Here is a 15,123-nt window from a genome sequence, read left to right as displayed (position 1 = left end):
GGCTCTTCCAACCTGCTTCTCCCCTGGTTGCCCGTCTTGGGGGGCCTTTGTCTATCTGTCCATTCAGTCCGCCTCCACACACTTGGATTTCCCTCCAAAGCCAGGGTCTCTGACAGCAGCAGAGAAAGGAACACGTGGCCAAAGGGCGCTGCCTTTCTTAGTACCAGGGGCCTGTCTCCTCCTGTTTCCTTGTCTCTCCCTGTCTCTCTCTGACTCTATCTCTCTTTCTGCATTTATTTCCTTATCTCTTTTTATGTTTTATTTTTTTTGAGACGGAGTCTCACTCTGTTGCCCAGGCTGGAGTGCAGTGGCACGATCTCGGCTCACTGCAAGCTCCGCCTCCCAAGTTCAAGCCATTCTCCTGCCTTAGCCTCCCGAGTAGCTGGGACTACAGGCACCGCCACCACACCCGGCTAATTTTTTGTATTTTTAGTAGAGACGGGGTTTCACCATGTTAGCCAGGATGGTCTCAATCTCCTGACCTTGTGATCCGCCTGCCTCAGCCTCCCAAAGTGCTGGGATTACAGGCATGAGCCACCGTGCCGGGCCCCTGTCTCTTTTGTTGCCCTCTCTCTCAGTCTTTTTGTATCTGTGTCTCTCCCTGTCTCTGTCTCCTCTGTCCTTTGCCTGTCCTGCGTCTTTCGGTCTCTCAGCCTCTCTCCCTCCGTCTCTTCTTCTCCTGGCCGCCTGCTCTCTGTCTCTATTGCCCCTTTTGATGCCCTGTGTCTCTGTCTCTCTCCCTTTCTTACCCCTCCTCTGTCCCTCTGCCCATCAGGGTCCTCTGGGGCTCCTCCCCACCCCTCCTGCCCCGCTTTACCCTGTCCCCACCTTCGCCTTTGAGGAAGTCCCTCAGGAACTGGTCGGGTGTGCCCGGGTCCTTTAACTGCCCGGCGATCTTGGAGTAATGATAGAGGGAGACCACAACGTCCCGGGGGTTGCGGCCCATGTAGATCACCTGTGTGCGGATGGTGAGGAGAGGGGAGAAGGCATCAGACACAGGCAAGACCCCAGCCCCTGAGGCCTCCTGCCCTGGAGACCCCTCTCTTCTGACCCTGAAGCAGGAAGGACTCAGGGCAGACTCTTTTTTTTTTTGCGATGGAGTCTGACTCTGTTTCGCCCAGGCGGGAGTGCAGTGGCGCCATCTCAGCTCATTGCAACCTCTGCCTCCTGGGTTCAGGCGATTCTCCTGCGTCAGCCTCCTGAGTAGCTGGGACTACAGGAGCGTGCCACCACATCAGGATAATTTTTGTATGTTTAGTAGAGATGGGGTTTTACCATGTTGGTTACTCACCGATGGAGGAACCCCTTGAGGACAGGCAAGGTCTTACTCGTTCCTAGAGCCTTAGCCCAGAGCCCCACACACAGGAGGCTCTGGAAATTGCTTGAGGGAATGACAAAGGAATAAAGGGAGGGAGGCTGAGAAAGAACACTTGGCCAGCTGCGGTGGCTCATGTCTGTAATCCCAGCACTTTGGGAGGACGAGACAGGAGGATAACTTGAACCCAGGAATTCGAGACCAGCCTGGACAACATAATGAGACCCCCATTCTACAAAGAATACAAAAATTAGCTGAGTGTGGTGGTGCGTGCCTGTGGTCCCAGCTACTCGGGAGGCTAAGGCAGGAGGATCACTTGAGCCCGGGAGGTCGAGGCTGCAGTGAGCTGTGATCACACCACTGCACTCCAGCCTACATGACAGAACGAGACCCTGCCTCAAAAACAAATAAACCAAAAAACAAAACAAAACACCCCCAGATCCACCAAAAACTAAATGAAAACAGACTTAGAGAAACGTGGCTGCTGGTGTGAGGTCTTGTAATAACGTTGGTGCTTTCCAGGGCTCCCTCCTGATTCCTGTGCTGTAGAGGATTCCTTTCTGCCCAGAGAAAGGCCTGGCCCTTGCCCCTAGGTCCTGAGAGGTATTTCCTAATCCCTTGGATTTTTTTGTTTTGTTTTGTTTTTTTTAGACGAAGTCTCGCTGTGTCTCCCAGGCTGGAGTGCAGTGGCACGATCTCAGCTCACTGCAACCTCTGCCTCCCAGGTTCAAGCAATTTGCCTGCCTCAGCCTCCCGAGTAGCTGGGACTACAGGTGGGTGCCACCATGCCTGGCTAATTTTTGTATTTTTAGTAGAGACGGGTTTTCGCCATGTTGGCCAGGCTGGTCTCAAACTCCTGACCTCAAGTGATCCATCTGCTTCGGCCTCCCCAAGTGCTGGGATTACAGGCATGAGCCACCATGCCCAGCCTAGTCTTATTTTTTAGAAACAAGGTCTTGTCGGCCAGGCGCTGTGGCTCACACCTGTAATCCCAACACTTTGGGAGGCTAAGGCGGGTGGATCACCTGAGGTCAGGTGTTCGAGACCAGCCTGGTCAACATGGTGAAACCCCGTCTCTACTGAAAATACAAAGAATTAGCTGGGCATGGTGGTGGGCACCTGTAATCCCAGCTATTTGGGAGGCTGAGGCAAGAGAATCGCTTGAACCCTGGAGGCAGAGGGGCAGAGGTTGCAGTGAGCCAAGATCGTGCCATTGCACTCCAGCCTGGGCAACAAGAGGGAAACTCTGTCTCAAAAAAAGAAAAAAAAAAAAAGAAAAAAGAAAGAAAAAGAAAAAAGAAACAAGGTCTTGTTCTGTCCTTGAGGCTGGAGTGCCTGTGGCACAATCGTGGCTCACTGCAGCCTCAAACTCCCAGGCTCAAGTGATCTTCCTACCTCAGCCTCCCAAGTAGCTGGGACTACAGGTGTATGCCACTACACGTGACGAATTTTTAAACTTTTTTGTAGAGATGGGTGTTTCTAAGTTGCCCAGCTGGTCTTGAACTCCTGGGCTCAATCAACTGCTCACCTTGGCCTCTGAAAGTGCTGGGATTTCAGGCGTGAGCCACCGCGCCCGGCCCCCTTGCCTGATTTTCACTTTTGCTTTCATTGTAATTGACTATAACCCGGGAATCCAGCAGCTTTGCTGAACACTATGAGTTTTGCTAAGTCGTTGAGCCTGAGGGTGGTCTTGGGGACTTCCTGATTGCAGCCCCCCTCTCTGCTCTGTCCACGCTCAATTCCTTGGCGATATCACCCAGTCCTGGAGCTTCGATTAATTACAGAATATATGTGCCAAGGAATTGCAAATGGACGTGTCAGCCCTAGTCTCCCCTCAGATTCCGATGGGTGCATTTCTGTGCCCACCGGCAGCCTCTGCTGGACGTGGGATGGGCCGCCGCAGAGCCCGTGTCTTCCTCCCCCGCCTGCTCCCCTCCCTCCCTCCCCTTCCCAGTTGCCCAATCCTGACGGTTGCTTCCGCCGAAACCTTGGAGTCACCCTTGACTCATCCCTTTCTCTCACACCCACATCCAGTCTGTCAGCAAATCCTCCCGGTCTCACCTTCAAAATACCTCCGTGACCACCACCCTAGTCCAGCCACCGTCCCCTCCCCTGGACCCCGGCCAGCGCCGCCTCTCGAGCTTCCCGGCTTCTGCTCTCTCGACAGTCGGTCCCCATCTGACCGCCAGAGGGCGCCGGTGAAGCCTAAGCCCGCTCGGGCTCCTCCTCTGCTGCGATCCCTGCCGCGCTGCCTCGTCACTCGGTCAGAGCTCAAGTCCTCACCGGGCCCACGCGGCCCTGCACATTTTGGCCCCTGTTGCCTCCCCACCCGGACCTCATCTCCACTCCTTTCCCCACTTGCTCACTTGGCTCCGGCCACACCGACCTCCTTCTTGCACCTCAGATACACCCACCTCAGGGCCTTTGCACCTGCTTTTCCCTCTTGCCTGAAATGCTCTTCCTCTAGAAACCTCTGTGGCTCCCACCATCACCTCCCGGGTTTTTACTCACTGGGGGCCCCCTTGACCTCCTTATTTATAATTGCAGCCCCACACCCACCTCTAACTCTATCTCCAGCCCTCTTCCCCCAATGTAAATTTATCCCATCAGACATTTTATATATTATATTATAGTGTATTATGTTATTATATATTAAATATATAAATATTAAATATAATTAAAGTATATTGTAATACTATTAAATTATTATAATATGTAATATAATATATGGTTTTTTATTTTAAGACGGAGTTTCGCTCTTGTGCCTAGGCTGGAGTGCAATGGCGTGATCTCAGCTCACCACAACCTCCGCCTCCTGGGTTCAAGCGATTCTCCTGCCTCAGCCTCCCAAGTAGCTGAGATTACAGGCATGTGCCACCACGCCCAGCTAACTTTGTATTTTTAGTAGAGACAGGTTTTCTCCATGTTGGTCAGGATGGTCTCAAACTCCTGACCTCAGGTGATCTGCCCACCTTGGCCTCCCAAAGTGCTGGGATTACAAATGTGAGCCACTGCGCCTGGCTGTAATTTTTTTTTTTTTTTTTTTTGAGATGAAATCTTGGTCTGTCTCCCAGGCTGGAGTGCAGTGGTGCCATCTCAGCTCACTGCAACCTCCACCTCCCAGGTTCCAGCAATTCTCCTGCCTTAGCCTCCTGAGTAGATGGGATTACAGGCACCCACCACCAGATCCGACTAATTTTTGTATTTTTAGTAGAGACATGGTTTCACCATGTTGGCCAGGCTGGTACTGAACTCCTGGCCTCAAGTGATCTGCCTGCCTCTGCCTCCCAAAGTGCTGGGATTACAGGCGTGAGCCACCATGCCGGCACTGGCTTTTTTTTTTTTTTTTTTTTTGAGACTGAGTCTTGCCCTGTTGCCTAGGCTGGAGTGCAGTAAGGTGATTTCAGCTCAGTGCAGCCTTGACCTGCTGGGCTCAAGTGATCCTCCCACCTCAGCATTCCAAGTAGCTGGGACTTACAAGTGTGTGCCACCACGCCTGACTGATGTTTAAAATTTCTTGTAGTGACGTGGTCTCACTATGTTGCCCAAGCTGGTCTCAAACTCCTGGCCCAAAGTGATCCTCCCGCCTCAGCCTCCCAAAGTACTGGGACTACAGGCGTGAGCCATCGCTCCCTGCCAAAGGGCAGGCATTTCTGTGTGTATATTGACCACTGTGCTAGATCAGAGTCAGGCACATAGTAGGTGCTTAACAAATAGGTGCTGAATGAATCAATGAGTTATGCTCCGTCCACCCATTACCCCACACACCCATGCAGCCCCTCCCAACTGACACACACCCCTCCTCCCAACCTTGGCCTTGGAGCTGAAGAAGGCCTTGGTGAAGATCTGGATGGGAAGATGGGAGCTCATGAGGCGGGGGCTGTACTGGTCCGGGAGGCTGAAGGCACCCACAATGGTCTCACACCAGGGTGCCCGCTCCCAGATGGGCACGGAGCGGATCCAGGACGGATCCCCTTCCTTCAGGATTAAGCAGATGATCTCGATCATCCAGGTCGTGCCTGTTGGGAGAAATCGAGCAGATTAATTGGGTGCGGGAGGGCTGAAGAGGGAGATATCATCAGAATAATCACAACAGCACTTATTGAGCAATTTGCCACCTTTTATTATTTTTTTTTAAGACAGAGTCTTACTCTGTTGCCCAGGCTGGAGTGCAATGGCGCAATCTCGGCTCACTGCAACCTCCACCTCCCAGGCTCAAGCAATTCTCCTGCCTCAGCCTCAGCCGAGTAGCTAGCATTACAAGCGCCCACCACCACGCCTGGCTAATTTTGCATTTTTAGTAGAGACGAGGTCTCCCCATGTTGGCCAGGCTGGTCTCGAACTCCTGACCTCAGGTGCTCTGCCTACCTCGGCCTCCCAAACTGCTGGGATTACAGCCGTGAGCCACCACGCCCTGCCTGACAGCATTTATTGAGCAATTTACCACCTATTTTATCACACTGATTCCTTACAGCTGGCAGAGAAGGCAAGGTTGCTTAACCTCATTTTCGGAGCCAGAAACTGAGCCTTACAGAAACCATGTCGCTCGTCCAAGGGGACAAAGCTAGGAAAGTGGTGCAGGGCAGAGACTGGTGAGCTGTCCACCCAACCCCATTTCATTTTTCTGCTGGGAATATGGCGTGATGACCTTTTCTCTTCTCCCCTGCTGCTATGTGTGGGGCCAAGAGACTGGGTCTGGCCAAGGAAGTGTAGGTGGCGGCGATGTGATGTGCGGCTATTTCCAGGCCTGGCCCATAAATGCACGCCACGTGACTCTCCACTCCCTCTCTGCTCCTGGATACAGAGACTCCAGGGGAGAATCTGGGACTCCCGGGGATGGCAGAGCCATAAGATGGAAGGAACCAAATGTCTGGGAATGCATGGATATCCCCCCACCAACCTCCTTCCACCCTTCCTGCACCAACTACAGTTTATAGGAACAAGAAACAAACTTGGCTTCAGCCGCTGAAATTCTGAGGCTGATCTATTAGTACAGCCAGAATTGCTTTACTTATTTATTTTTTCGGGGACAGAATCTTGCTCTGTCGCCCAGGCTGGAGTGCAGTGGTGTGATCACAGCTCACTGCAGCCTTGAAATCCCGGGCTTAAGAGATCCTCCAGCCTCAGCCTCCCGAGTAGCTGAGACCACAGGTGCACACAACCACACCTGGCTAATTCCTTATTTTTATTTTTAGTAGACATACGGCCCCACTATGGTGCCCAGGCTGGTCTTGAACTCCTGGGCTCAAGCAATCCTCCTGCCTCAGCCTCCCAAGGTGCTGGGAGCAGAGGCATCATGCCCAGCAGGCACTCCTTTAATACATGGAGAAAGCTGGAATTGAACCCAGGTGTCTGGACATAAAAATCTCTGCGCTTTTCACTTTTCACTGCCCACTTTTGGGGGTCACCCCTTTTTTTTAATTATACTTTAAGTTTTAGGGTACATGTGCACAACGTGCAGGTTAGTTACATATGTATACATGTGCCATGTTGGTGTGCTGCACCCATTAACTTGTCATTTAACATTAGGTATATCTCCTAATGCTATCCCTCCCCCCTCCCCCCACCTTTTTTCTTTTTGAGATGGAGTTTTGCTCTTGTTGCCCAAGCTGGAGTGCAATGGCGCGATCTTGGCTCACTGCAACCTCCGCCTCCCGGTTTCAAGCAATTCTCCTGCCTCAGCCTCCCTAGTAGCTGGGGTTACAGGCATGCACCACCATGCCTGGCTAATTTTTGGTATTTTTAGTAGAGATGGGATTTCACCATGTTAGCCAGGCTGGTCTCGAACTCTTGACCTCCAGTGATCCCACCTGCCTCAGCCTCCCAAAGTGCTGGGATTACAGGAGTAAGCCACTGCGCCCGGCTGAGGTTCACCTCTTTATTTCTGTGGGGAGCCACAGAATGTTACCTAGTGGAAAGGGACCTCATCAAGGACCCAATTCACAGTTTTGAATTTCAGGAGACCACAGGCTGTTCAGAAGAGAAACAATTACGTTCAAAATTACTTTCTGTTAGTATTCATTGCATTTAATTCTTTTTGAGACAGGATTCCGCTCTGTGACCTGGGCTGGAGTGCACTGTTGCAGTCACAGCTTACTTCAGCTTCAGCCTCCAACTCCCAGGCTCAAGTGATCCTCCCACCTCAGCCTCTGGAGTAGCTAGACCACATGTACCCTTTTTTTTTTTTTTTTTTTTTTTTGAGAAGGAGTCTCACTCTGTTGCCCAGGCTGGAGTGCAGTGGCTCTATCTCGGCTCACTGAAACCTCTGCCTCCTGGCTCTATCTCGGCTCACTGAAACCTCTGCCTCCTGGATTCAAGCAATTCTCCTGCCTCAGCCTCCCAAGTAGCTGGGACTAGAAGTGTGCCACCATGCCTGGCTAGTTTTTGTATTTTTAGTAGAGATGGGGTTTTGCCATGTTGGCCAGGTTGGTCTCAAACTCCTGACCTCAGGTGATCCACCTGCCTTGGCCTCCCAAAGTGCTGGGATTATAGGCATGAGCCACCATGCCCAGCCTGCGCCCACCTAATTTTTAAAATTTTTGTAGAGATGGGGTCTCACTGTGTTGCCCAGGCTGGTCTGGAGCTCCTGGCCTCTAGCGATCCTCCTGCCTTGGCCTCCCAAAGTGCTGGGATTACAGGCGTAAGCCACCACATCCAATCCATTCACTGGATTTCATTCTAACAACCACCTTGTACCAGTTATCAGTTTACAGGCTGGTGGCTCCAACTTCATGCCTCTCTCCCGTTTTGTGATATTGAAGCTGGACCCTGTAAACATTTCTCCTCTGCCAGCTAGCTCAGTGTTAAACCTTGTCAGCAGAGGGCGCTAGAGGAACACTGAATGAGGATGGGGCTCTTCCTGATTCTCACGGGCTCCTCTCAGCGGGATCTTGTGATGGACAGGGGCCAGCTCTGCACTAGACACGCAGTGACGTTTACCCCTCCCCCTAGCAAATTTCAGTGGCCTGTTGCACCTCAGTGAACTTCTCAGTCACCCAGTGGGTCATGACCATACCTCTGCAGCGAAACTCTAATCTTGTGTGGGGAGCCGGTTGGGCAGGCAAGTCCTTCTTCCCAATTTCTTTCTTTCTTGGGAGTTTGGCTTCAGCCCTAGAGGAAGTGGCTGCACCCTATTTTAGCTATTCCTGTGTGTGGTGTTTTTTGTTTGTTTGAGACGGAGTCTTGCTGTGTTTCCAGGCTGGAGTGCAGTGGCGCGATCTCAGCTCACTGCAACCTCCACCTCCCGGGTTCAAGTGATTCTCCTGCCTCAGCTTCCCGAATAGCTGTGACTACAGGCGCATGCCAGCATGCCCAGCTAATTTTTGTATTTTTAGTGGAGACGGGGTTTCACCATGTTGGTCAGGATGATCTCAATCTCTTCACCTCGTGATCTGCCTGCCTCAGCCTCCCTAAGTGCTGGGATTACAGGCGTAAGCCACTGTGCCTGGCCTTTTGTTTGTTTGTTTGAGACAGTCTGGCTCTGTCGCCCAGGCTGGAGTGCAGTGGCGCAATCTCCACTCACTGCAACCTCCGCCTCCTGGGTTCCAGCGATTCTCATGCCTCAGCTTCCCAAGCAGCCGGGACTACAGGCGTGCACCACCAGGCCCGGCTAATTTTTGTATTTTTAGTAGAGACGGGGTTTGGCCATTTTGGCCAGGCTGGTCTTGAACTCCTGACCTCAGGTGATCCGCCCGCCTCGGCCTCCCAGAGTGCTGGGATTACAGGCATGAGCCACTGCACCCGGACGAATTTCCTTCCTTTTTACAGCTGAATAATATTCCATTGTATGAATATAGCATAATTTGTTTATCCATTCATTCATGAATGGCAGATATTTGGATAGTTTCAGCTTTTGGTCATTGCAAATAACGTGGCTATGAACATTGGTGTACAAATATCTGTCAGAGTGCCCCCACCTAGTATTTAGTTCTTTTGGGCATATTCCTGGAAGTGGAACTGCTGAGTTAATATGGTAATTCTATCTTTAATTTTTTGAGGAACTGCCAAACTGTTTTCCATAGCAGCTGTACCATTCTACATGCTCACCAACAGTGCACAAGGGCCCCATTTTCTCAACATCCTTGCCACACTTGGTATTTTCTTCTATTCTGTTTTTTTATTTTTTATTTTTGAGACAGAGTTTTGCTCTTGTTGCCTAGGCTGGAGTGCAATGGCATGATCTCGGCTCACTGCAACCTCCACCTCCAGGGTTCAAGTGATTCTCTTGCCTCAGCCTCCCGAGTAGCTGGGAATACAGGCATGCACCACCACGCCCAGCTAACTTTGTATTTTTAGTAGAGATGGGGTTTCTCCATGTTAGTCAGGCTGGTCTCAAACTCCTGACCTCAAGTGATCCGCCTGCCTCGGCCTCCCGAAGTGTTGGGATTACAGGCATGAGCCACTGCGCCTGGCCTATTCTGTTTTTTTCTTACAAAAAAATTTTTTTTTAACAGAGACAGGGTCTTGCTATGTTGCCCAGGCTGGTCTTGAAATCCTGGGCTCAAGCAATCCTCCCACTTCGGCCTCCCAAAGTGTTGGGATTGTAGGTATGAGCCACTGCACCTGGCCACATGTTATTTTCTAAATAATAGCCACGTAATGTGTGCAAATAATTCTTTATTTTTCTCTCTCTCTCTCTTTCTGTCTCTCTGAGACATACTCTTGCTCTGTCATCCAGGCTGCAGTTCAGTGGTGCAATCTCGGCTCACTGCAACCTCCACCTCCCGGGGTCAAGTGATGATTGAGCCTCAACCTCCTGAGTAGCTGGGATTCCAGGTGCATGCCACCATGCCCGGCTGTTTTGTTAAGTTTTGTTTTGTTTTGTTTTGTTTTGTTTTCTGAGTCAAGGTCTCACTCTTCCCCAGGCTGGAGTGTTATGGCACAATCATGGCTCACTGCAGCCTCAACCTTCTAGGCTCAGGTGATTCTCCCACCTCAGCCTCCCAAGTAGCTGGGACTACAGGCACGCACGACCACGCCTGGCTAATTTTTTTTTTTGTAGAGATAGGATTTTGCCATGTTGCTCAGGCTGGTCTTGAACTCCTGGGCTTAAGCTATCCACTTGCCTTGGCCTCCCAAAGTGCTGGGATTACAGGCATGAGCCACTGTGCCTGACTGCAAATAATTCTTTTTTCATTTTATTTTGAGACAGGGTCTCGCTCTGTTGCCCAGACTGGAGTGCATTGGTACGATCTTGGCTCACTACAACCTCTGCCTCCCCAGTTCAAGCAATTCTCATGCCTCAGCCTTCCGAGTAGTTGGGACCACAGGCGCGCGCCACCATGCCCAGCTAATTTTTGTATTTTTAGTAGATATGGGGTCATGTAGGCCAGGCTGGTCACCTACTCCTGGCCTCAAGTGATCCGCCTGCCTCGACCTCCCAAAGTGCTGGGATTACAGGTGTGAACCACACCCCCGGCTCAGAGAACAAGCTTCCACAATCTCTACAGAGGGAAATGTAGCCATTACATATCAAAATTACAAATGTACAGACTCTGACCAAGCAATTCTATGTCCAGATATTTGTCCTAGAGATAAGTGTGTTCAATGCCAAGTACTGCACGTACAAGGCATTGTGTTTAAAGTTTACACTGTATACATAGGCAAAAGATTGAACATTAATATCAGTCACTAGGAAACTGGTTAAGCAAGAATTATTGTATATCCTATGTTATGAAATACCATGGAACTATTAAAAAAACCCAGAAACTTATTTGTTTAAAGTTCCAAGATGGGACAATGTCAAGGTATAAGGAGAAAGAAAAACATAAGCAAAATCAAGGCTGGTCACAGTGGCTCACGCCTGTAATCCCTGCACTTTGGGAGGCCGAGGCAGGTGGATCACCTGAGGTCAGGGGTTCGAGACCAGCCTGGCCCACATGGCAAAACCCCGTCTCTACTAATAATTCAAAAATTAGCCAGGCATGGTGGCGGGCACCTGTAATCCCAGCTACTCGGGAGGTTGAGGCAGGAGAATCGCTTGAACCCAGGAGGCGGAGGTTGCAGTAAGCCAAGATGGCACCACTACACTCCAGCCTGGGTGACAGAGCGAGACTTCATCTCTAATAATAATAATAATAATAATGATATAATAATAATAAAACATACTCTGAGAAGACGCTGATATGAAAATGAAAAGACAAGCCATAGATTGGGAGAAAATATTTGCAAAACAAGTATCTGATCAAGGATCTGTACTCACATCATATAAAGAACTCTCGGCCGGGCACGGTGGCTCACGCCTGTAATCCCAGCACTTTGGGAGGCCGAAGCGGGTGGATCACAAGGTCAGGAGATCGAGACCATCCTGGCTAACACGGTGAAACCCCGTCTCTACTAAAAATACAAAAAATTAGCCGGGCGTGGTGGTGGGCGCCTGTAGTCCCAGCTACTCGGGAGGCTGAGGCAGGAGAATGGCGTGAACCCGGGAGGCAGCTGAGATCGCGCCACTGCACTCCAGCCTAGGTGACAGAGCGAGACTCTGTCTCAAAAAAAAAAAAAAAACTCTCAAATCTCAATGATAAGAAAACAATCCAATTCAAAAGAGGAAAAATTCAACACTTTACCAAATAATATATTTGTGAGCTTCAAGTCAGTGGCAAGTAATAGAACAAACAAAAAGGAATATATGGCCGGGCGCGGTGGCTCATGCCTGTAATCCCAGCACTTTGGGAGGCCGAGTTGGGCAGATCACCTGAGGTCGGGAGTTCGAGACCAGCCTGACCAACATGGAGAAACCCCCGATCTACTAAAAAAAAAAAAAAAATGCAAAAACCAGGCATGGTGGCACGTGCCTGTAATCCCAGCTACTAGGGAGGCTGAGGCAGGAGAATCACTTGAACCTGGGAGGTGGAGGTTACAGTGAGCTGAGATCGCGCCATTGCACTCCAGCCTGGGAAATAAGAGCGAAACTCCATCTCAAAAAAAAAAAAAAAGGAATATATATGATGGCTAATGAGCACATGAAAAGATGCTCAAACACCATTAGCTGTTAGGGAAATGCAAATTAATACTACAGTGAAACACCAGTAGGCACCTATCAAAATAGCTTTAGAAAAAAACTGGCCAGGCACAGTGGCTCATGCCTGTAATCCCAGCACTTTGGGAGGCTGAGGCAGGAAGATCGCTTGAGCCCAGGCATTCGAGACCAACCAGAGACCCTTATCACTACAAAAATTAGCTGGGTGTGGTGGCTATTAGGGAGGCTGGGGTGGGAGCATCACTTGTGCCCAGGAGTTCGAGGTTGCAGTGAGCCATGATCTTCCCACTACACTTCAGCCTGGGCAACTGAGCAAGACCTTGTCTCCAATAAGTAAATCCCTGTTGATGCTAATCACTGGGGAAGATGTGGGGCAACAGAGGATCATCTATTGCTGGGAAGAATGAAAAAAGATAAAGCCACTTCGGGCTGGCACGGTGGCTCACGCCTATAATCCCAGCACTTTGGGAGGCTGAGGTGGGTAGATTGACTGAGGTGAGGGGTTTGAAACCAGCCTGGCCAACATGGTGAAACCCCGTCTCTACTAAAAATACAAAAATTAGCTGGGCGTGGTGGTGCATGTCTGTGGTCCCAGCTACTCCGGAGGCTGAGGCAGGAGAATTGTTTGAACCTGTGGAGGCAGAGGTTGCAGTGAACAGAGATCTCGCCACTGCACTCCAGCCTGGGCAACAGTGAGACCCTGTCTCCATAAAAAACAAAGAAACATATGTCCACATAAGAACTTGTGTGCAGGGCCCGGTGCAGAGGCTCACTCCTGTAATCCTAACACTTTGGGAGGCCAAGGAGGGAGAATTGCTTGAGCTCGGGAGTTTGAAACCAGTCTGGGCAACACAGTGAGATCTCGTCTGTGAAAAAAAAAAAAAAATGTTTTTTTAATTAGCTGGGCGTAGTGGTGTGCACCTGTCGTCCCAGCTACTCAGGAGGCTCAGGTGGGAGGATAGCTTGAGCCCAGGAGGTCAAGGCTGCAGTCAGCTGAGACTGCACCACTGCACTCCAGCCTGGGCGAAAGATCGAGACCCTGCCTCAAAAAATAAAAATAGAAACAAGAACTTGCATGCAAGGCCGAGGGCGGTGGCTCACGCCTGTAATCCCAGCACTTCGGGAGGCTGAGGCAGGTGGATCACCTGAGGTCAGGAGTTCGAGACCAGCCTGGCCAACATGGTGAAACCCTGTCTCTACTAAAAATACAAAAATTAGCTGGGCGTGATGGCAGGTGCCTGTAATTCCAACTACTCAGGAGGCTGAGGCAGGAGAATCGCTTGAACCTAGGAAGCAGAGGTTGCAGTGAGCCGAGATTGCGCCATTGCATTCCAGCCTGGGGGACAAGAGCAAGACTTCGTCTCAAAAAAAAAAGAAAAGAAAAGAAAAAGGCCGGGCGCGGTGGCTCGTGCCTGTAATCCCAGCACTTTGGGAGGCCAAGACGGGCGGATCATGAGGTCAGGAGATCGAGAGCATCCTGGCTAACACGGTGAAACCCCGTCTCTACTAAAAATACAAAAAATTAGCTGGGTATGGTGGTGGGCACCTGTAGTCCCAGCTAATTGGGAGGCTGAGGCAGGAGAATGGCGTGAACTCGGGAGGCAGAGTTTGCAGTGAGCCAAGGTCACGCCACTGCACTCCAGCCTGGGCGACAGAGCGAGACTCCGTCTCAAAAAAAAAAAAAGGAACTTGCATGCAATATTCGTAGCAGCTTCGTTCATAATAAGCCCCAGAGTGGAAATAATCCAAATGCTTATCAACTGATGAATAAATAAAATATAGTTTGTACATAACATATTATTGGACCATAAAAAAGAATGAGACTCTGACACATGCTACAATGTGGTTGAACCTTGACAACGTGATGCTCAGGAAGAAACCAGACACAAGAGGCCACATAGTGTAGATTCCATTTCCATGAAATGCCCAAAATAGAAAAATCCATAGAAACAGAATGGAGATTGGTGGTTACCAGGGCCCGGGGGGAGGGGATATGAGGATTGGGAGGTGATGGCTTATAGGTCTAGAGTTTCTTGTTGGATGATGATAATGTTCTTTATTTTTATTTTTATTTGTTTTTGGTTTTTGAGACAGGGTCTCACCCTATCGCCAAGGCTGGAGTTCAGTGGTGCACTCTTGGCTCACTGCAACCTCTACCCACCGGTTCCAAGCAATTCTCCTGCCTCAGCCTGCCGAATACTGGGATTACAGGCACGCACCACCATGCCTGGATAGTTTTTGCATTTTTAGTAGGCACAGGGTTTCACCATGTTGGCCAGACTGGTCTCGAACTCCTGACCTCAAATGATCCACCCGCCTCAGCCTCCCAAACTGCTGGGATTGCAGGCATGAGCCACCGTGCCTGGCCCACTCAGTTTTTTTGTTTTTGAGACAGTCTCTGCCACCCAAGCTGGAGTGCGGTGGGGTGAACGCGTCTCACTGCAACCTTCACCTCCCAGACTGAAGCAATCCTCGCATCTCAGCCTCCCAAGTAGCTGGAACTACAGGCATACACTATCGTGCCTGGCTAATTTTTGTATGTTTTGTAGAGATGAGGTCTCACCATGTTGGCCAGGCTGCTCTCGAACGCCTAGGCTCAAGAGATCCTCCTGCCTCGGCCTCCCAAAATGTTGGGATTATGGGTGTGAGCCACTGTGCTCGGCTGAAAATATTCCAAAATTGATTGTGGTGATGGATGACCAGCTCCACGCACATGGCAAAGTCATTGAATTGTACCTTTTTCTATTTGTTGAGACAGGGTCTCACTCTGTTGCCCAGGCTGAAGTGCAGTGGTGTGATCGCAGCTCACTGCAGCCTCGACCTCTCTAGC

At 50.4% G+C, this 15,123-nt stretch overlaps 1 protein-coding gene across 1 annotated transcript in view; it reads right to left on the bottom strand.

Annotated features, from left to right (window-relative positions):
• Positions 1-15,123, bottom strand: part of SULT2B1 (sulfotransferase family 2B member 1) — a 48,348-nt gene that overhangs the window by 6,812 nt on the left and 26,413 nt on the right. Inside the window, exons 3-4 of the mRNA XM_001171142.7 lie at positions 5,126-5,334; positions 829-955 (exon numbers count right to left, since the gene is read on the bottom strand). Coding sequence (XP_001171142.1) covers positions 829-955; positions 5,126-5,334 — 336 coding nt within the window. The remainder of the gene's footprint in view (positions 1-828; positions 956-5,125; positions 5,335-15,123) is intronic.

Source organism: Pan troglodytes, chromosome 20 (assembly GCF_028858775.2).
Source record: "Pan troglodytes isolate AG18354 chromosome 20, NHGRI_mPanTro3-v2.0_pri, whole genome shotgun sequence".
Taxonomy (NCBI): domain Eukaryota; kingdom Metazoa; phylum Chordata; class Mammalia; order Primates; family Hominidae; genus Pan; species Pan troglodytes.
This window is presented reverse-complemented; position numbering and strand designations above follow the sequence as displayed.